The sequence below is a fragment of the Exophiala viscosa genome (assembly GCF_022695815.1).
Source record: "Exophiala viscosa unplaced genomic scaffold EDD37scaffold_1, whole genome shotgun sequence".
NCBI lineage: Eukaryota > Fungi > Ascomycota > Eurotiomycetes > Chaetothyriales > Herpotrichiellaceae > Exophiala > Exophiala viscosa.
Genome location: NW_026944353.1, coordinates 2,650,458 through 2,671,491, shown reverse-complemented (window position 1 = coordinate 2,671,491; position 21,034 = coordinate 2,650,458). Strand labels below are relative to the sequence as shown.

General features: G+C 51.5%; 7 protein-coding genes across 7 annotated transcripts; 4 read left to right on the top strand and 3 right to left on the bottom strand.

The window, feature by feature from the left end:
* Positions 1 to 3,265: 3,265 nt before the first annotated feature.
* EDD37DRAFT_49954 (uncharacterized protein) lies at positions 3,266 to 6,150 on the bottom strand. The gene is made up of 3 exons (XM_062813461.1): positions 5,448 to 6,150; positions 5,239 to 5,275; positions 3,266 to 5,179 (listed from the first exon to the last, which is right to left on the bottom strand). The coding sequence occupies exons 1-3, from the start codon at positions 5,682 to 5,684 to the stop codon at positions 3,642 to 3,644; spliced, it is 1,812 nt and encodes a 603-aa protein (XP_062675296.1). The 5' UTR covers positions 5,685 to 6,150; the 3' UTR covers positions 3,266 to 3,641.
* Positions 6,151 to 7,140: 990 nt separating this feature from the next.
* Positions 7,141 to 8,410, top strand: EDD37DRAFT_49672 (ubiquitin-conjugating enzyme E2 S). The gene is made up of 2 exons (XM_062813413.1): positions 7,141 to 7,198; positions 7,338 to 8,410. Exons 1-2 carry the CDS (start codon positions 7,196 to 7,198, stop codon positions 8,334 to 8,336), a joined length of 1,002 nt encoding a protein of 333 aa, XP_062675295.1. The 5' UTR covers positions 7,141 to 7,195; the 3' UTR covers positions 8,337 to 8,410.
* Positions 8,411 to 8,846: 436 nt separating this feature from the next.
* EDD37DRAFT_49663 (uncharacterized protein) lies at positions 8,847 to 9,602 on the top strand. The gene has a single exon (XM_062813409.1). It carries the CDS (start codon positions 8,987 to 8,989, stop codon positions 9,590 to 9,592), a length of 606 nt encoding a protein of 201 aa, XP_062675294.1. The 5' UTR covers positions 8,847 to 8,986; the 3' UTR covers positions 9,593 to 9,602.
* A 567-nt stretch (positions 9,603 to 10,169) lies between these two features.
* Positions 10,170 to 10,854, bottom strand: EDD37DRAFT_49808 (magnesium transporter). The gene is made up of 2 exons (XM_062813437.1): positions 10,697 to 10,854; positions 10,170 to 10,649 (listed from the first exon to the last, which is right to left on the bottom strand). Exons 1-2 carry the CDS (start codon positions 10,750 to 10,752, stop codon positions 10,349 to 10,351), a joined length of 357 nt encoding a protein of 118 aa, XP_062675293.1. The 5' UTR covers positions 10,753 to 10,854; the 3' UTR covers positions 10,170 to 10,348.
* A 676-nt stretch (positions 10,855 to 11,530) lies between these two features.
* EDD37DRAFT_645161 (major facilitator superfamily domain-containing protein) lies at positions 11,531 to 13,142 on the top strand (the record flags this gene model as incomplete). The annotated part of the gene is made up of 4 exons (XM_062817608.1): positions 11,531 to 11,931; positions 11,983 to 12,197; positions 12,249 to 12,425; positions 12,481 to 13,142. The coding sequence occupies 4 exons, from the start codon at positions 11,531 to 11,533 to the stop codon at positions 13,140 to 13,142; spliced, it is 1,455 nt and encodes a 484-aa protein (XP_062675292.1).
* Positions 13,143 to 16,837: 3,695 nt separating this feature from the next.
* Positions 16,838 to 17,993, top strand: EDD37DRAFT_645159 (peroxisomal biogenesis factor 11; the record flags this gene model as incomplete). The annotated part of the gene is made up of 4 exons (XM_062817607.1): positions 16,838 to 16,874; positions 16,957 to 17,076; positions 17,225 to 17,412; positions 17,532 to 17,993. The coding sequence occupies 4 exons, from the start codon at positions 16,838 to 16,840 to the stop codon at positions 17,991 to 17,993; spliced, it is 807 nt and encodes a 268-aa protein (XP_062675291.1).
* Positions 17,994 to 18,977: 984 nt separating this feature from the next.
* Positions 18,978 to 20,984, bottom strand: EDD37DRAFT_616851 (phospholipase C). Its single transcript, XM_062815693.1, has 2 exons — positions 19,610 to 20,984; positions 18,978 to 19,558 (listed from the first exon to the last, which is right to left on the bottom strand). The coding sequence occupies exons 1-2, from the start codon at positions 20,554 to 20,556 to the stop codon at positions 19,087 to 19,089; spliced, it is 1,419 nt and encodes a 472-aa protein (XP_062675290.1). The 5' UTR covers positions 20,557 to 20,984; the 3' UTR covers positions 18,978 to 19,086.
* Positions 20,985 to 21,034: the final 50 nt, after the last annotated feature.

The following is a 21,034-nucleotide window of genomic DNA, read 5'->3' as shown; positions in this document are numbered from 1 at the left end:
TGTAGGTCCGTTCTGGTCAACATCGTCCACGATTTCCGAGAGAATTCTTGTATGGCGGAATGGCGCCCCTTCAGCATACACAGGACTGCGGTCGCCGTCACTATCTTGTCGTCGAGCTCGCTTCTGCCTCTCGATGGGCACAGTTGGCCGACCAGAGTCCGAATCCGAGCCTGACTCGGAATCTTTGCCATTGTCTCCTGAGTGAGGACTTTCCTGTCGCTTGTTCTCAGGGGTTGGGTCCCGGTTTGAGATTGGCTTGTTCGTCCTTCTGGAGACTTTCGAGTTGGGGTCAATCACCACGTTGCCAAAAATGGTGTTTGGATTACTTGGAGATTCCCCACCAGAAGATCCAACACTGTCCCGGAAGTCTGTGCCCGAAACACCTGACGGTTTAAATACAGGTGCGGCGACATTGAACGTCGCAGAACTGAACGAAAAGGACGTCTCCTTAGACCCGGCCTGAGCAAGAAAGGTTGGTGTAAAAGCTGGCGCATCGGCATTCAGCGAGAGTCGACTCCCAGTGGCGGGTTGCTTGGTTTGTGGTGCAGGTGCCGGTTGAGGAGCTCCAAACCCATTGAAGGCGCTACCCCCAAATGAGAAGTTCGCACTCGAGAACCCGCCTTGAGGGTCAAATTCCTTCGCCTCCACATTCAGCTTCGAAGAGTGCTGACCAGGTTCAGCAACAGGTTTGGAATCTGCCTTTGCTGCATCGCTAAGAGCCTGCCAATTGACGAACGGATTCTTATCATCCATCAGCATGGGAGTTGCTGCTAAACTCGGGTTGGTCTCAATTTCCGACCTCTCATCCGCTGCTGACATTGTTTCCGGTCTTCTTAGGATAGGAGGCTCTTCATGCGATGATTCGTCCAGCGTGAATTCCTTCCTAGCCGCGTCAGCTTCACTGGCATCTTGATCGCGAGATGCAGCCTCTGCCGCATCAATCTCTCGTTGGAGAGCCATGCTGAGGTTTTGGCGGTGACTTTTGGGTGTTGGATGTGCGATCTCGATGAAAGGTGGCGAAGACTCATGGTACTCCGGCGTTCGTACCTGATCGTCGACCTGTCGGGCTAACACAGAATGTAATGTCTCTTGATGCCGATGACCAGGCGTAGGCGCCTGTCCTTCCGGCTGAGTCTGAACGGGTCGCCCCTGTTCAGGCACAATCTGCGCATTCGTGCCACGAATGTCCGCACTTCGCTGTCGTGGTGGTGGGAAAAGTATGTCGCCCACATTAGGAAGTTGTAAAGGCTGATTGGGCGAGAAGCTATTTTGGCGTGATGATAAAGAATGTACATTTGGTCGAGGTGCAGAACCGAACGGGCTTGTATTGTCAAATGGTGATGTAATTCGTCCGTAAGAACTTGGTAGTGCAACTGACTGCTTGTACCCATGTCCCTGTAACGGTCTTGGCACGCCGTTGACTTGGGAGGATGTCATTGATCCAGGTTGTGGACTTATCCCTGCGGACGACATCAGAGACGGAGAAAAGGTGTTGCTCGTCGCCCTCAAAGAATTGCTTCCTGATAATGGCGAACCGACGGGCGGTGAAGCTGCCAGTCCTGGGTATCCGGACGAGACGCGGCTCAATGGAGGTGAAAATAAGGGCGACCTAGTCGATGGGGGAGCTTCCGATATGCTTGGACTGACACCCAATGCGCGAAGTTTCTCCTCCTTAAGGTAGTTCACCCATACATCCCACTCGTTCTGATCCGGAATACGCACGTGGTAGTGGCGCAACCTCCGTTCGGCTTGCATCTCTGATGGGTCTGGAAAAACCGGGCGACTCTGCCCTCCAGCCTCCATAAGCTTACCAGGTACATCGTCGGTGAGCTCGAAACCATTGACATTATAGCCGGCACCGATCCAATCTGTTATGCGCTTCTGCGCCTCCTGAGGTGCCAGTGGCGGAGGAAGGCCTGCAGCTTCTCGGTCTGTGAGAGGTAAGGCAATGATGCAAGCCTTGCCCTTCCAAATGACCTTCTTCTTCGGCCGTTGATAGGACTGGAGCGACGCCGGGCGGGGACGCTGCGTGTTAGCTGGGATGTCAGGTGTTTTCTGCTCTTCCTCCGTTCCGGATGCTCGTGATGGAATCTCTGGAGGCGGCCCTTCAGCCACATCAGCACCACCCGGGTCGAGCTCCGCCATTCTGTTCTCTAATGATGGTGGAAGGGATTGTGGATGATGTGCAATCACTTCCGATACGATCCTGGGCTCATTGAATGTTTCCGGAGTGATGGTTGCCAGGCTCTCCTTAATCTGGTGCTTCGAAGGTGCTCGTCTCACGATGCTGGGAGGTGATAATCCCCAGCTGTCGAGATATGCTCTGCGAGTTGGTGTCTTATCCTCCTCTTGTGCAGTCGCTCCCGTATCACTCTCGTCCGACTCACTCAGCCAATTGAAGCGCTCCGAAAGCGGATCTGACAATTCCTTCTTCGGCAGTGGTCTACACCTCTGGAGACCCAAGTTCTGGCTGCGCGATCTTTCTCTATCGACCGGCGCTCTTGCAACACGAGCAGTCACAAGACGGGTGGCTGACTGCGGCGGCGCAGGTGTAATGTCGATCGCTGCACGCTGATCCGGCGAATCGTTTGGAAAAGGACTTTTTCGCGGACTCGGAGGAGCATACGGTGAACCCCAAGCAGCTGCGTAATATGCACCACTTTCCGCCCGTTGGCGCTGGAATTTGGGAGATTTAAGAATCTCCGATTGACCGCGTTCTCGATTGAGGTTTGGTAGAGGAGGAAGGCTAAATGGTGAGATCCAACCGTGCTCGGAGGGAGTGGGCGCGGGGTTGTGCGCCTTTGACGAACTCGGTGAGACCGGGTCGACGTCGGATTGTGGATGGACACGAGATGGGAGGGCCTCAGGATCGACGTCGTCGAGGTTCATTAAAGGCCACCGCGACGATCCTGGAGATGTTGAACAGCAGCATTGACGGATCCGACGCCCGCAATCTTGGAGGGTACAATGACAGACGACGCTTCACCGAGTGGCAGCCGCGCCATGGACAAGACTCCGGGGATGAAAGGAGGGTTTGAAGTGTGTACGAGTGATAGAATGAAGTGTCAAGAACGCCCAAGATTTTGATTGAACACGGAGTTGATGGAAATCAGGATTGGGAAATCAGCCAGTGACGCGACACGCTAAACCGTTGTTCGAGCGCAACTTTGGGTGGGCTCGAAAGGCTGCCATTGGGTCTGATCCTCGGATCCTCCAGGCTAAGAAGCCTAAGAGCTTTAGGGAGCGGGAGCCAAAAATGCCACTGCCGCCATCCGCCGCCTCTCCAGGGTCCTTGTGCCTTTCTCTCAAGACTTAAAATTCTCCGATGCTCATGCACTCCTGTTGATCTAATCTGGGGTCAAATACTGCACTATAACTAGTGGTGCTTTCCAGCAACTTGTCCTGTGTAAACGATGCACCACGATAGTCGACGACTTCGCAAGTTTCTACTCAGGGTCAGCTACTCTGCTCTCTCTTCTCCATTCGCCTGGAATGCGGTGGACCCCTTATCAAAACGTCATTATTCAATTTCCGGTCGTCATGTGAAGCTCGCATGTTGATGCTTCTAGTAGATGCTTCGAGTTGCTCGTGAAAACTGTCGAGCCCAAGAACGCCACGCTCAGTTCAGATGAAGTACTCTTTCAGAAGGGGACGAGCTCCCTATGGATTGAGAAATTCTTCCAGGTGTTGTCCAGTGCCTTCGTAGCTTCCAAATATATCTGACGGCCATCATAGTCGACATTCTTCTTGATTTCGTGGAATCGCTGTGCCTCTGGGACTAGTTGCCCATGAGACAGTCCTTCCTCTTCCAGCTCCATGATCCGTTGTCCCAACACAGCCATGATAGGTCCTTCCCAGACACCTTCTTTGCCGACTCTCTTCAGCTGAGCAATTGCTCGACGTCGGATGTCCCAGTCTCGGCACCTGCAAGCAACGAAGAACAGAGGATGGATGACGCCCAATTCCATGGTGAATGGCGTTGACTCAACCTCTAGGGGATGGGCTTCCATCATGCTAAGTGCCGAAGTCATTTGTTCAACCTTGGACACCATGTCCTCAAATTCGTCCTTATAGGCATCAAATGTGCTTTCGGGCCCAGCATCTATACACACCCTGAGCATCATGACTGCCGTTTGCATCTGTAATCTCAGTCCCAGCAGACTTTTAATGTCAGAGGGTGTCAGTCTAGGGGCTTGGGTTTCGAAGAAGTTTTCCAAAGCCGCGGTCCATGTATCGAATGTCTGTAATCCCTCTTCTCGTTGGGTTCGCCACTCCAGTGGTACCAGTTGTGCCTGCCAGTAGCGATACATGCGCAGATCTGATTTGACGAGCTGATACACGGCAACCAACAGATTGTCCAGGTGGTTCCGGACTTGCCCCAATGTCAGATCTGTTGGGAGTACCCGTGGTATGGGGCTGACGTGGGTCACTAGACGCTCGGCGGTATCTTTGGAAAAGGTACATGCTTGGATGTCATATCGTGCAAAGACTCGTAACAGCTCATCGAGTTCATCGTTTGGGACTTCCCGGAAGGTGGCTTGACTGCCAGTTTGCTGGTGTGTTGAATAAGTTGCGAGTGCACTCTCGTTGTTCTCTGGGAGGTTCATTTGACGGATCAGTGCTCTCATTCCCTGTTGATAATGGATGACGGCAGCCATATTATTGCGACGAAGGACTTCAAAGCAGGCAAATAATATACTCGAAATGATGGCGAGCTTGGCGTTGCCTGTGGAGGGCTTATTTAGTCGCTGATTCAGGTCCCGCAAAGCGTCCCCGTATAGCTTTAGGGCGTGTCGAAAGCCTGCGTCGTCGGTGAGCTTGGCCGAATACTTCCCACGACGGTCTTGATAGTCCTCGTGAAGCGTCCCCAACGCTATAATGGCGTTACGGACGATGGATTCTTCCTGGCCCACCTTCAGGACTAATTGCGTCCAAAAACCGGACTCGGATCCGCCAGCAAAGGCAGGCACAGTACAGTATTGGAAGCGGTGAAATATACGACGTTGCTGGGTGTCGCCTTGAAACGGCTTGGAGATTGACCCGGGTTGAAATATGTGTTGAATGGTCACATTCGACCGTTGTGGTGGCGATACTGTCAACGAGCTTGATGTACTTTTTGTCGTCTCTTTAGGAAAGTCATATCCATCACACTTCCGACCTGTGGAGGTGCATCGTTTACCTGTGAGACATGTGAGCGCTGTAGGTAGACAGTGAAAGGCACGTCAATGGCCGACTTACAGCTTGGTTTGGTCTCATCACATTTGATACGCCGTATCTGGGGCAAATTAAGTCAGACCTCGTAAGAGAGAGACGGTACATCGGTACCCATTCAGTCATCCACAATGCAAATCAAGGTTGTGACAGTTGCCAAACGACCCAGATGGAAGCATAATCATTGTGTGTGGAGTTGGTCATGTCCGGTGGAGATGTATGGGTGGTGGACTTACTTTACACGTTTTGCAACCGGTCCGTACTTTTGGCTTGCTAGCTCTTTTCCGACGTGCCGAGGCTGGCGAGATCGAGAACGAGGGTGGACTTCGGTGTGGAAGTGCGCCACTAGGAATACCTGTCATAGGTATTGCTAGGCCGTTGGTGTCAGGCCCAGCTGTCTCGAGCATATAGGTAGGTGGACCAGTAAACCGAGAAGGAGTAGCGACTGTGAACGCATGACTCTGCGCCCACATGGTGCGTGCAGGGCGACAATGTGGCGAGTCGCTGTATGTCAAAATACGAGGGTGATTGTGAGTGGCCCTTCTGATCCAGGCCAGTGGCGTCAAAATCCAAGCGTCAGTGGAGAGGGATCAAGAATAGTGGTCGGGGTCTCTGATGTCCGCAATATGCAGGTACGGACTCAGGATGATGTGAAAGGTGAAGCAGTGAGCCGTTACGAAGGACCAAGTCGCGGGGAGATTACACTTTGTATATAGTAGTGCGTTGGGGTGTGAGTAATATCATGCTCGAACTTTTGACGGTCTTTTGTCAAGTTGAAAGTACCTCCATGGCCTGCAAGCTGCTTCGAGCGTCGTCGAGCTTTCAGCTGGTCGGCCTGCTGAGATTCGACCTCGGCGGGGCGATTGATGCCCTGCAAGGCTGCGACGACACCTAAAGATGGTCAATTAAGGGCCGCATAGGCACTGGCAGTCGAATTCGTCGACCCCGCGGGACGAGCAGTAATGCCCAAGGTTTAGGTGGTCTCTGTCGCGGACGCCGAAGCTGTCAAGTGCCAATGGGAGGGTCAATAGTGGGGGACAAAAGGACCAAAGTATAGGGATGAGACGCCCGGAGCCAAAGAACAACTGCGTCGAATTGGAATTATGACGGGCAATGCCAACGTAGAGCAATCAAGAGGGAAACAAAAGAACAGGCAGTGCATCGAGTAGCGGTCTGAGGCGCTTCAAAGAGGCAGACCGTTGGCCAAATCTACCCAGTGCCGAGTCAGCAATTCTCGGTTGAGAAGGTCGCTAAGCCAGATGGAGATGCCGATACACAGCAACAAGACCTTGAGTTGATTGGTTCGTTCGTACGACAGACTTCCAAGTGCCAGAGGCGGTGCAACTTCAACCCACCACCGAAGTCATGAGTATTCAAGGTCTGCCTTCAGCATATTTCCATCTTTATGAACCTTTCCGTGCGTCGGGCCAGAACGATGCAAGAGTACACTGCCGAGGCTCTTCGTAAACCAGAAGGGAGGCTGGAAGCATGCGCAGGTGCCATATACGAGTCTCTTATTCCGGTGGAAGGTCCAGTCTGTGGAGTTGAGATGCTCCTAGAGTCGCGGGTATTGCCCAAATTGGCTTGACTTCACCTCGTAGTAGCAAGCGCCTGATGAGACTGGGCCCTCAGAGGCCATCTCGGCGGAATGATCTCACGCATGCACTAATATGAAAGGATTGCAGTACGAGCGTAAATCAGTTGTCGATCTTCCAAGGCCGGATAATTGGCCTCAACCGAATGAGATTGTAGGGTTGATGGAAAAGTGACGACTTCTTCATCATGTTGAGCGTAGCCTTGTGCAAAGTTACAGCCTTGCACGTGATGACCACGCATTTTGGGAAACGTGGAAACGGTGGGGCGTCGACCCTGCACTACGCGGTCAATGCGCGGTAAGTGTAAACACGCGATTCATTGAAGGCCACCCATCGCTAGGAACCATAGCTTCAATTACTGCATTATTGTACAGATAGTCGTATTGATCATGGTAAGTCGACGCCCTTAACAACCTCTAAGGCACAGATTCTTGCCCTTCCGCATGGAAGCAGAAGACAGACCTTTGCAGAGCACGCATCTATATCACTCAATGCGCCTCATTTTCGTAGCTGACGCTAAGTATTTACCAGGCCTCTTCGTTTCGTCGTCTTGCAAAGGATCACGCTGCGCTGCAATGTTCCCTGCCTCCGAACTACCTTTTTCCGGACTACTCGGCCTCACTTCCTGATGATCTCACCCAACTCCTCATTCTGATCACCGGCGCAGAGGGGACACCATATTCACAAGGACTATGGCGGTTACATCTCAAGATGCCCCAAGACTATCCCAAGAATCCACCGAGAGCGACTTTCAGAACACGAATCTACCACCCAAACGTTGAAGAATCTACAGGCGCAGTCTGTTTGGAGACGCTGAAGCGAGACTGGGACTCGAAGTTGACGCTGAAGGACATACTCGTGACCATTTCATGTTTGTTGATACAGCCAAACCCTGACTCGGCGTTGAACTCAGCGGCTGGCGCTTTAATACAGGAAGACTATGAAGCCTTCGCCACCCAGGCTAGGTTGATGACCGGCATACATGCGCCCATCCCAAAATATCTAATCAATGCGGTTGAGCACGCCAAGCGACGGGGTGAGGAGGAGCCAGACGATCAACAGCCACTCTCAGATTTCACGAAGTGCGAGCCACAGATCATCCGGGAAGACTCTGGCGAGGATAACACGAAAGAGAACGAACCCGCTCAGTCTCGCTCACTTGGACTGAAAACAAGCACGAAAGGGAAGCGACCGTTGTCCGATATACCATCGCCTTCAGAATCGGGAGTCTATGCTGGCAAGAGCGAGGAAGCAACTGACGCATCATCCACATCACGGACCCATGAATCGGCAGAACCACCCAGAAAGTCTCCTAGGCGGGCGGGCCCAGATGCAGCAGGTTCGACCGAGGTTGTGAATATAATATTCGAAGATGACAAAGAGAATGCCGCATCAACGAGTGACAAGGTCGGTAAAGCGGCGGTATTGCCCCAGGCAACTGCGATGTCGAGGCCATCAGCGTTACGCAAAGTCTCGAATGTCGGCGCTGGAAGGAGGGGTCAGCCACGGGTCGGGATCCGAAGGCTGTGATGTGACGAACAACGGAGTCTGTTGGGATTTGTGCATTTTCTCAATTGAAGCGTTCAAGCGAGTGATATGGACACATCCTTGGGCGATGACACGCCGCTAGTGTATACGTATGGAATACAATGTCATGAACAGGTGCTAGACGAGGATATCAACAAGCACAACACATATCGCTCCTCGTTTGACAAGTCTGCAAACGACCCTGAGGCACCCGAGATCTGTTATGCAAGGGGTTTCCCCTGTCAGATCTGGAACGAGGTGGCATAGACCACTTAGACGCACTGTCTGCAGTCATCGTGCATCCAGCCTCGCCCAAAACTTCTTTGGGTAACCACTCATAAGCCAGTATACCCTTCGTTGCCCCGAGCGTCATACAAGTCGATCTGCTGCAAACATTCCATTCATGTACCACAGTATTACTATTCACCCCGTCAACATTCTTCTTCCGTGAACGACAAATATCTTGCAGTGGCCAGGAGGGACGGGTTGGTATGGAGTACCATCAATGGACGGGTCTCTGTTTATATAGAGGTGCAAGATACTTCTCTTTGTGCACGTTCACTCTCTCATCCTTTAGAACTATTGATCATCCACCATCTCCTAGAGCATAGACCTGCAGTCAAATCCACAAGCACCATCCATACACTATCAAGATGCATACACCACAAACCCAAGTAAGCTCACTCATCCTCGCCATCCTCGTCCTCCTTCACTCAACAATCACGACCGCCGTACCGCAAGTGACCACAGTCCCCGCCATGTCCGAGATCTCTGACGGTCAGCCGCAAGCACCATACAACACTGCAACTTCAACCTCAGCTTCAGCATCGGTATCATGGCCGTCAACAAGCTCCACGTCGTACGACAATCCCTTCACAAGTTACACCAGCATGACAAACTCGCTGGGCGTCATCACCGGTATGCCCTCTGTCGTTACCAGCCAACCCTCCGTCGTCACATCGCAACCGGTCTTGCCCACGTTGTCGAGCAGCTCGGGATTCGTGTATGCGAACAGTACAGGGACCACAAGCAGCAACAGCAACAGCCAAATCAGCGCGTACGGCTCAACAACGATCTCATCTCAAACGATACATAGCAGTACCACTGTTACTGCAAGCGCGAATGGGATGAGTGCAAGCCCGAGCTCGACCAAGGCATCAGCGACATTCGCGCAAGCCACTGGTGGCGCCACATTGAATCGCGTCGCCGGCGCTGGAGTCGGTCTGGTGGTTTTGGGGCTGGGATTCTCGTTGCTGTGAGCGGCCAGATTCGCGAGCACTCACGAGTGATCTGGGTCTTTGTCTGAAATCCAGACGTGATGAAAATGTATTATGATGCCCGACGACCTATGAATGTAAGCATGAACAAGCACCGGCAATGTTGGATCAGCAAGGAAAACAATGATGGAGTGAAAGGGGACAAGGCTTGAATATCGTGCTCGGAAGTGCTCCGGCTGACATAACATTAGGTATACTAGAATGTTAGAACCGCCCGCTCGAGGCTTGAAATGGAATTGAGCCAAGCTCAATTCTTCGCAACCATGACCTGGACCTCCATTGCGCTTTTGATGTTCCTCTCCTTGTCCTCGACGTCGATTGATAGTACACGCAAACTGCTGGCGGTTCGGGAAAACCAAGTGTATTATAGACCCCAACATCAGTGACTTGTACCGTCCAGTAGAGTGACACCTGGAGGATGGGAGCGCCACTCAGGTCTATGAGGTAGCAGGGATTGAATGCTCGGCGCGGCACGTGTGCTTGATGGTGACTTTTCGACGTCTCCAGAGGTCAAGTATTCTCGAAGAGGTTATTTCCCGGCACAGTGTAGCTCCGTTTTCGATTTGGTGATCTTCTCTAGATAGCTCCTCCACCGTGCGCAAACGGCCCTGCATCTTGACACCGTGCCGCATCAGTGCTTGCCGATTGCTTCCTGTGCAAGGCCATGCAAATCTAAGAAGTCTGCACAAGCACCGAGGAGGAGACGGGCTGAATCAGAACATCTCGTGTCGCCGGTTCTCAGCTCTTGACAGTGTCACCTTGCTGTTTCACCCATCTTAAAAATTCAGTTCGCTGGGCTCTGATATCCATAAAGCCCACTCGCTCCTCCAAACCTCGGAATGGATTTGGCTCGCCGTTTCTCTCAATCTTTCCCGCCCATGCACTCCAGCTAACAGGCTTCAAAGGCTCCGAACCTAGTATGAGGCCGAAGCAGGCCAGGAAGACGGAGATGAGGGTTTCTAATTTGATGTCGAGTGGGAGAGGAGCCGGTCTATGGAGCTTGGTTGACAATGTAGAGAACTCGTGGGCGGAATAGGCACTGCGACGGTCAGTCCAATCCCCTCAGAAGGTTGTATTCATACGTACGCGTGTAGCAATGAGAGTACCCCTGCTAGGACCAGCACTTGTGAGAGAAGAGCCATGGCTGCTTTGATTGTGTTCTCGCCGTGCTCAAGAGCCTTACTATGGACACTCTTTCTGTTCGGGTTGAAGGACGGATAATCGTCGGAGCCAAATCAGTGACATCTGCTCTACGTTTCCACCGCTGCTTTTACCATAATCCCGTCTAGATCTCGCCGCTCTAAAAAGTCATCTAACAGGCTTGTTGATTGCGCGCTTCTCACTTGAGGTGCTTTCACTGACCTGATGCGAAAGCCGGTCGATGGAGGACTGACTTATGGCAACAGCTTCCGAACTGTCCAATCGGTCAACTTCAGTACAAGCAGGACTTATTAGTCAAAGCGACCGAGGTCGAAACGGTAGAATTCAAACAGACGAGTATATCGACCCGTACCGTTATTGGGCGGCACGGCTCAGCAGCCCCAAGAATGTTGGAGATAGGCAAGATAAGTCTGGAAAGCACCAATAAGGTCAGGAGCTTGGGGGGAACCTCATGCCCATGCTTGCGGATCTTCGCTGGAGACCCTCATTTTCGATGCTTGATATCACGTCTTATTGCACCATGGTTGCATGCACGCGATGTTGTCAACCACATTAATTATTCGTTATCCTCCAATCGCCTTATAACAAGCGTCAGCCGTCGAGATGTGCGAACAATGCCCTTTAATTCCAGAGCGGTCCAGTCGTACGAGGCACCCGTCGCATTGCTCCTCTGCGGCGCTTGTTGCACAAGACGATCTGCCTGATCACACAGTGAACGACGACACATCATCTTATCATCAAAGCAACCATACAATTAGGATGGCCATTTCAAGACTGAAGACGGCCATCTGGGGTCCGCCTGGAGTCGAGAGAAGCCTTCTGATGAAGTTGGACTCGACGGTCCTGATGTATTTCTCCCTGATATGGTTCTTGTTCGGCATAAATCGAGCAAGTTATTCGACAGCATATATCAGCGGCATGAAGGAAGCCCTGAAGTTCCAGGGCAAACAGTACAATTACATGAACACCACCTTCATTGTCACGTACGCCGTCTTCCAGATGCCCTCAACTTCACTCTTGACAATTTTGCGTCCTCGATATGTTTTTGTCACTGCAAATACACTGTGGGCGATTCTCACCCTGATCACGTTCCGAGTGGATCGAGTGTGGCAGCTCTTCGTCTTGAATGGGTTCGAGGGAGCACTGTCTGCCATTTGCTAGTAAGTTAACCTGCAAGGGATCCTTCGGTCTGGTTAGCTAAACAATGTAAGTGTCGGTGCGCACTTCATTTATGCTACGTGGTACAAGCAGTCGGAACTAGGCAAGAGAGCGGCTATCTTTTGCGCGTTCGGGAACGTAGGCAACATGGCTGGAGGGTGGATCCAGGCCGCCCTCCTAGGCTCTTTGTCCGGGAAAGGGGGTTTACCAGCCTGGCGGCTCATTTTTATCGTTGTCGCCGTAACGACCATTCCCGTCGCCATCTTTGGTAGGAGCAACTTGAGCAATCCAAGACATGAACTGACGAATCCCCCTTCAGGCTGGTTCTTCATTCCTGACTTGCCATCTCATCGATCTGCGTGGTTCTTGTCCCAAGACGAAAAGGACCACGCTGCTACGAGATTAGGATCCACAAGGAAGCATTCCTGGGACTGGACAGTACTCCAGCGGGTGCTCTTGAGCTGGCAATTTTGGTTACTTCCCCTGATCTTCATGCGTAAGACCATCCCTTGGAGTGCGCTGCTGTTGAGATGACTGACACATTCCGGCAGTATATTCTCTGTCTGTTCAGATGCTACAGAATAACGTCATGCAGCTCTGGATGGCAGGGCGAGGGTATTCTGTCATCCAGCAGAACAACTACCCCACCGCCACATACGCCTGCGGTATTGTGGCAACATTCATTTATGCAGCGGTCTCAGATAGACTTCGCTCTCGGTGGCAGGCATCGCTATGCGTGGGGTTCACATTCGTCATCGGGAGTGCGATCCTTGTATCTGGACCTCCGACCGACGCCGGATACTTTTTTGCCTTCTACCTTATGGGCACCACCTACGCGCCCCAGGCATTATGGTATTCCTGGATGGCAGACCTCACCTCACATGACCTGCAACTAAGAGCCATTACGACGGGATTTATGAACTCCTTTGACTTTGCGTTTGTCAGTTGGTGGCCACTAATTTTCTATCCCGTCACTGATGCCCCCAATTATCACAAGGGGTATGTTGCCAGCTTGGTCACTGGTGCTTTGACAATCCCGGCAATTTTGCTCATCGCTTGGTTGGAGAAACGAGGACGGGCCAAAGGAATAATCGGTAGGACCCCTGAGGAGCATCATGAAGAGGCTGCCGAGCAAGAAAATGTCTCTGCGGGTCCGAAGCTTGAGGATGCTGTTGTCAAGGGTGCCGACACCATCAATCCGGTGACCGTGTAGCTATTTACCAAGAGCACCAGAGGATACATGGTCGATAGCCTTATGACACACCTGGATTCGGGGAGACCTGTGTAAATGGTGGTATTCTGGTTCTCCGGGCTTCTCAGCTTGCAACATGGTGTTAGGGGCGAATCCATGCGCGAAAACTGGACGATGGTCAATGCGTCGGTGAGGTAAGATAGATCACACGCCACGATTCCACGAAAGAGCCTGTCGATTCTGGCAGAGGTACTAAATTTGGCTGGATGCTCAGACCACCAGGTAACGTGAAACCACTTAGACTTCTTCTCCACACCGTTTTGACAGCTCAGCCTCCCATAGGTAGTATTGACGCAACAAATCCGTGTTCCAGCACGTATTCCCTATGTGCTCTATACTATGCAGCCCAAGACATGACTACGGTTGGGCAGCCCGAGCTTCTCTAAGGGCCATTGGCAAGCTGGCTTCATGCTATTCTCATACTGGTGCACTGACGCACTGATTCCAGCTGGCACCCTTGGACCATAAACGTCTGTACGACTGTTACCCCAGACTTGGTGATTGTGCCTGCCAACCACTATTCTTGTCGACTGCTACGATCAATGTGCTCAAGTCCATACGGTATCGAAATAGAAGTCCTCAAATTGATCAGGGGAGTAGAATGTAAGAATCTTGAACATAAATACCAGTAAGTACCCAGCTTCACAACCAACTTCATCATCAACACAACACGCCAACTCAAACAAACAACAAACCTTCAACAAACACTCCATAACATCTTCCAAATCCAATCACCAAACACTCAAACCACTTCCGTTCTCAACTCATTCAAAATGGTTAAAGTCGTCGCCGCCATCATCGCCATTGCTGGTCTCTCCAGCATGGCCTACGCCAGCCCCCTCGCACAAAAGGATGCTTCGGACGCCGTCGAGATTGACGCCCGCGCTGATACATGCAACCTTTTCCCCTGGTTCATCCAGCCATACCAGGGAGCCGACTGCACGGGTGCTCCTCAGAAGTTCCAGCCCGCCAGCGGCCCATACACCGACAAGCCGGTCAACAAGTACTGCCAGCCCCTCAGCGGTGGTCAGCCAGGTGTACAGGCCTTCAACTCCGTCTCCGTCAACCCAACTGCTTGCAGCCCTCTCCAGAGCTGGAAGATCAACCTCTACATGAACGACGACAAGTGCGTCACCAAGCCAATCACCGTCGAGAAGAACCAGTGCGTTGCTGCTCCCAGCGGTGCCCAATTCACCAGCTTCGATGCCATCGTCGTCTAAACGACGCACCGAGGAAGGGAGAGAAGGGAGAGAAAACCTGTACCATATCAGACTGCCAGCCATTCGTTTTTTGAATTTTGTGCTTTTACTGCCTTTTCGCGCTCAGAAACAAAAGCCTGTCAACTTAGCATGCTCATAGCTTAGCAATTGTTTCACCTGTACCAATACATATACCATTAGAAAATTCATAATGTCTTCACACACACGTATCTGTCTCTAGAGGTAGAGCTTGATTGAACAGGCCTGCCGATAGGTTGTCACAGACTACGAGCCAATTGGACTTGACCGAAAAGCTGTTGGATCAGTTCTCGCAAGTTCTGTGCGGGAATACCAGCACGACGTGATTGTGATTGTGATTGTGCGGACTTGCTGAATAGGTAAGGAAGAACAGAATGAGGTGAGTGCGATTTGTGTCTAGGTCAGCCTTGTAAGGTTGCCAACCACCTTGCCGCCACCCCCACCTTGTCGCCAATCGCATTTTGATGTCCTTCCTACCCACCTGTCAACTAAACTCTCATATATATCAACCAATTGCCCTCGCCGTCTCTCTATTTAAGATAGATAGGGCATCACGGGCCCTTGACCTCTTTCAGGAAGGCCGTTTCCGCAACGTATCGCAAGCCGCAAAGTGTACAACCACACTACGATCGACGATCCGTGATAGGCGCGATGGTCGCGTACCACGCGGTTTGGAAGAGCAAAAAAATGCTAAGTTATTAAGGATACAAGAGGAGGTCTTATATCAATATATAAAGGACTCTTAGCTATAATACTCGCTCGTTAATACTACCTAATTATCTATTGTCGCGTAGGCACTGGCGCGTCAAAGAGAGCCTAATGCGCGCCTCGGCAAGAACTAGATTTCAAGATTCTTGAATCGATATCCTGATCTCAAGCGTGGTCGTAATAGGTCTTTCGAATAGAGCCGTATAATAGCGGCTATCCCTAGTATACTCGAGGGCTAGTTTCAGTACCTTAACGAGACTATTTCACGCTATAATGTACGTCCGGAGGACCTCTAGAATATAGACGAGATCGGCTTTCAAATGAGTCACTCATAGAAAGAGTCTATAGTCTTTGATCGACGTATAGGACCTCCGATATCAATTACTAGTGGATCTACGAGTTACGTTTCGATTATAGAGGCGATCTTTACCGTTGGCGATACGATACGGCCTCTTATTATTCACCGCGGTAAATTACACTATTAACTACCTAATTATTAGTTCCCACCGTTAAACGAGTGCCCTAACTAGTATTAGGGCTTCACAAAGAAGGGCTAGACTAATAACGACTATACGCTCGAGTGGTTGACGATAGTATTCATCCTATAGTCTCGACGAGGACGTCATAAAGACAACACCTCTTACTAGCGAATACTTATCCTTAATAGCTACGGTAGTTATACTATAGGGGTATTTATCGTAAAGTATATTATAAATCAAATTCTATTGATTTATCTCTTACCTTACACCTCTTATCTCTATTAACCGTGCGATTTAGGGCTATTTAGTCAGCTAAAGGCATTCTACTTAAAACACCTCAAGAGCTATATTATCGCGGGCGATACGTAAGTAAATCGTGCTTAATTCAATCTACTATATTAACTTACACGGGAATTAGGTATAACAACTTAATATATCAATGCGGGTTGGCGCCGTAGTGGCCTTTAGCCTATCAACGTCAGAAAAGTACTCGATATACCTTAAGTTTCACAATATCGACACACTACGCTAGAGATCTTGCCTCCTAAACGACCTCATAGTTGCCCCCCACGAGATACGCACGAGTATAGCAAGATAAATAAGGAACTAGCGGCAAGATTAAGTCGATCTAGCAAGGCTATTATACGACAACTAAATAGAGCCTACTACGAGGTCTCTAGCGCCTATCAAGTACTGTCAACTAAGCTTTCAACTATCAGGAAACACGTGCTAGAGGACGAGGAGCGAGCCGTATCAAAGAGACTCAAAAAGCAAGATGAAAAGCGTATTTAGGATACGATCGAAGTCATATAGGGTAGGGGGTACACGGAGGAAGATACGGCAGTGTTATTAAGCGCACTGCCTAGCAGAGATATTATCTACGATATGGCCAACTCGGTAGGTTCATAGGCAATCCCCATACAAAGTTATAGACTCTCCATCGTCAGGATGCATAAGTGGCTACCCTTTGCTACAACAATATGCGAATTCATAAAATTGGCGACAAGGTGGGGGTGGCGACAAGGTGGTTGGCAACCTTATGGCGTCATCGGCTGCCCACGCTTTCGTGCGGATATTGCGGACTATTGCCGACGAGCAACAACACGACGCCTGACGACCACGCGTTCAAGGGTATGTACACCAAACACGGCTGGATATAGGTATCACAAAAGCAGTTGCACTTTGCCAAGTGTGTAGCCATCAGTATCCAATCAAGGTAAAATACGCAAAGATGCTGCACTCCCTGTCGAGATACGCGAACGAAGCCGGTGAGTCAAACCCTGCAGCTTGGCGAGGTGTCTGAGCGCTGTCACCAATAGCTGCACTGACGAGAATTCTGACGAGGTATAGCCGGTATCGAGAAGACGCTCAAGTTCATCCAGTCGTTCTCGCAGGTGGCCGAGAATGCTGTGGCATCGACGCCCAAGGAGGCTTTACAGTGGAAGACTGCCAAAGAGCAGACGAACCTCGGTAAGTTCCAGCTCATGCATCGACTCAACAGCCCGGGCATTCCTTGTCCTGTGATTCCCTGCTCAAGTGCTGTTCCTGCAGCCCTCCACATCGATGGAGTGACGCTGGCGCGATGAATTTGCGGTCATCTGGCTGACTTTGCCGGCAGCTCGCCGCTATTTCCGACTGTTCAAATGGATCGACTCCTGGACCGCAGCATACAATCAATACCAAACATACCTCGTGCTTGGCTCAGTCTCCAAGCCACCTTCCGATGTTGACAACATCAAGGTCGTCTTAACTGTCGCCAAGTTCTCGCTGCTCGGCATGTACCTGTTTCTGGAGATGTTTACCCTGGTAAGTACAGCACCACAGCATGTCACTCACTGTACCTCCGATGTTATGTGCTGTTGTCTGCCCCTCCGCCCAGGCAGTCGATTACATAGCTGAACCAAGCTGCTGACATACCATACCAGACCGACGCCATGCAAATCACCAAGACATCCTGGGCACCAACAATACAAATCGAAGCCCTAAAATTCTGGTTCTACTCGCTCGCCGTGTCCGTCGTGCTCAGCGTGTACGAGCTGTTCGTGCTACAATTCTCATCGACCTCACCAGCACACGCCAATGGTACCAATAGCAGCCCTGTCGAGAACGAGAAAACGAAAGCTAGTCAGGCGACTATCACCGTCAAATCCGGCGGCAAAGAGAGCACGACTGTCGTCGTCCAGCCGAAATCGACGTCCATTGCTCATGATTTGCGAGCGAATAGGCGGCAGGCGCTGTTCAAACAGATTGTGGCTGATTCCTGCGATCTGCTCATCCCCGGAGCGGTGGTCGGGTGGGTGCCGTTGGGTCCCGTGCCGGTCGGTGTGGCTGGGTCGATCAGTGCTGTGCTCGGAGGGTCGGACGTGTGGGCGAGAGTGAATCCGTAGGGCCAAAGGTAGGACATCATAGGTGGGCAAGGTTTCGCTCAAGAAAGGGATAGACGGAACCCGTATCGACGATAGGGGTGAGTACCTGAGTGAGGGAATGTCGATGCTCTGGTCTGGTCTGGTCGGCCCTCGGCAGGACTCATGATCAGCGATGTATGCCGGGCATGGGGGTTGACTGTTATCGTTGCCGTGCTACGGAACATTCTGCATGTGCTCGGATACCTTTGGGGGATGCTCGGGAAGTCCCACGGCGCCTATGGGGGGGGGGCAGATCTTCTCCTGCAACTACTGTATCGTGTTCGGGCATGCAGATGGGGTTGCATACGGATCAGGACCGAGCATGTGCATGTCACGCATGTCTGACAGGTATGGCATGGGCATGGGGCCACGGGAGCTGCAGAAGCTTGAGAGCTAGGTATGGTCCAGGAGGATAGAGCCGATCGTACGGCTTTGACCTTGGCACATCGGCCCTGGCTAGGGCTGCATGAGATGCTTGAAACTTACCCCTAGAGTCACTGGTGGTTTCCGACCTCCTCCGCCGTTACTGGCAGTGGCCAGGACTGCAGAAGATTCTTGACTAGCCCTCCAGTCACCAGTCACCGGTGCTTTTCGGCCTGTCGATGGACGCTGGGCGTTGCCGGGCGAGTGGTGGCCGAGCACTGGTACTGGCATTGGCGCTTCTTCCAGGCGAAAACGACCCTGCACACAAGATAGGACCACCAAATGAACCACCATCTTCGATTTTAAAAGTCCTTCATGCCCACGTTTACGCAGTCAACCTTTTGTTCAGAATAAACATCCGATCGAAAAGGAACATGCCGAGCACGCGATGTCCGGGAACATCAGATCCATGACGCAAAGACTTTTCTTATTTCACCATTGTGGCTGTTTCACTATCTAACCAATGGCTATAGAGCATCGATATCTGTTCCATGGGACCACAGAGACACTTCATATATGTACTAGCGTAACGTTCATGCACCTTGATTTATGCTTTGCCCCTGTTGATCGTTTCGCTTGTCAACCTGCAGGGACATACACACATACAAGGCTATTATAACTTCCACTCCTCACCACCGACGGACTGCCTCATCTATGAGTCCAAAGCGGCGTAGTAGCTGTAAGGTTGGTTGAGCAGGTAGAATCCCTCGGGCTGAGGCTCATTTGAACCTCCTTGCCAGATGGGGCTGGGGAGCTTCTCCACGCCACCACCAGCTTGCATGGTGTCCGAGAAGATGTACTCGAAGGTCTTGGCCCATTGGACACGGTTGTTGAAGCCCTCAAGACCCCATAGCTCTTGCAAGAAATGCAGCATCGAGGTGTGTGTGTAGGCGGAGGTGGATTCGTAGCTAGTACCTTCGTTATGGATGAGAGTGTTGGCTGGGATCCATGGCGAGATGAGTAAGGATGGCACTCGAACACCGAGACGGTCAAAGCCGTAGGTGACATTGTGGCCATCAGAGAGACCAGAGAATGTGATGCCATCCTCGGGAGGGGGAATGCCAGTTGGGGGTGGGACGTGATCAGCGAAACCACCGTGCTCGTCGAAGTTGAGGATGAAGAGGCTAGAATGGAAGGTTATTTGATGATCGGCGAGTGTGATAGGGCAAACTTACGTATTTTCCCAGTATTGGGAACCTCTGATGGCATCATAGATGTGCTTGATGAGAAGCTCACCGGCCGCCATGTTGCTGAGAGGGTGCATGGAGTCGATTTGGCAGCATTCGGGGTTAATGTAGGAGAATTGAGGGAGGGTGCCGTTGGCGATGTCCGAGAAGAACTCGTCGGCGTGGACGATCTTCTCCATTGAGTTCTCCTGGACCCACTCGTAGATGTAAGAGTCGATGATGTCGCTCTCGTAGTAGTTCTTCCACGAGATGTTCTTCTTGTCGAGGGCTTCGAAGACGGAAGTGGAACAGTTGGTTCCGGTGACGTTGGCGAACCAGCCGGTGGCTTGAGTGGCGGTGTTGTCGACGTATCCGCAGGTTGAGCCGGACGTAGCGAACATACGGTTGGGGTTGGTAGGTCCCGGGTGCTCGGCATGGTAGGTATCGAAGAAAGCATAGTTTTGAGCCAAGGTGGAGAGCGTGCTGCCCTTGGTCGGGTTGTACCCCTTGATGACGAAGGCACTGTCACCTGGAGTGGCATTGTACTTCTCGGACTGCCTCTCGATGAAGCCAGACATGTCTGGGGTGTCGCTGCTGGTCGGCTGCCACTTGCGGTAGATCTCGTAGCTGGTTCCCGCGAAATTGTGGTCGGGATCCGTGAGAGGAACTTCATCCTCGTAAGGGCTGGCACAGATCATGATGGGCTCATTGTAGATGGTCCAGTTGGGGTTGGTGAACTCGTTGCAGTACTCGATGTTGCGAAGACCATCAATGTCGTCACGGAAGTCCCAGTATCCAGCGATGTTGTCGAAGGAGTGGTTCTCCATCATCAGGTAAACGACATGGGTGATCTTGGAGCTCAGGTCGCCCCATGACAAGCTACGCTTGACTGGAACGGCGACAGCAGAGGAAAGAATGGCAGCCAGGGCCAGCGACGACTTGAGAATAGGAGCCATCTTGCAAAACGATTGACGAGCTGCTGTCTGCTTCGGAAGAACAACGAGGGAGGGTGAAGCGAACTCACCTGTTGTTTCTACATTATATGCTTCAGCTGCTTCATTGCTCTCCGACCATCGCAGTCAGTCAGACGGTGTGTGTGCCGAACGTTTCTCGCCATCGTCGATGCCGAGAAACCTTCTGAAGTTTGCGAATTCAGGCTTGCATACATGGACAGCCAATCTTTCGCACCTGCTGCGACACGTTGTTCCCGGAATCCAAGCGAGGCAGGAGAGTCCGAGGGATATTCGAAGGATTCTCCAGCCTACCTTCTGTATACAGCATAACCATTTTCGTCACTTCGACGTATAGTAGGGAACGTGTTCTGCATATGGGACTTGGAAAGCATCTTTCAAGACTTCAAAGCGGGTGGAGGTGCATATGCATGCTGCAAAGCTAAAGACCATGCAGCTGATGGAATAGGAAAGACGTTCGATA

Coding starts and splice junctions, on each gene's coding strand:
- EDD37DRAFT_49954 (XM_062813461.1), bottom strand. CDS start 5,684: ATGTGGGCGCAGAGTCATGCGTTCACAGTCGCTACTCCTTCTCGGTTT. Junction 5,276..5,447: donor CCGGTTGCAAAACGTGTAAA/GTAAGTCCACCA, acceptor AATTTGCCCCAG/ATACGGCGTATCAAATGTGA. Junction 5,180..5,238: donor TGATGAGACCAAACCAAGCT/GTAAGTCGGCCA, acceptor CATGTCTCACAG/GTAAACGATGCACCTCCACA.
- EDD37DRAFT_49663 (XM_062813409.1), top strand. CDS start 8,987: ATGCATACACCACAAACCCAAGTAAGCTCACTCATCCTCGCCATCCTC.
- EDD37DRAFT_49808 (XM_062813437.1), bottom strand. CDS start 10,752: ATGGCTCTTCTCTCACAAGTGCTGGTCCTAGCAGGGGTACTCTCATTG. Junction 10,650..10,696: donor GTACTCTCATTGCTACACGC/GTACGTATGAAT, acceptor TGACCGTCGCAG/TGCCTATTCCGCCCACGAGT.
- EDD37DRAFT_616851 (XM_062815693.1), bottom strand. CDS start 20,556: ATGGCTCCTATTCTCAAGTCGTCGCTGGCCCTGGCTGCCATTCTTTCC. Junction 19,559..19,609: donor TCCCAATACTGGGAAAATAC/GTAAGTTTGCCC, acceptor CTTCCATTCTAG/CCTCTTCATCCTCAACTTCG.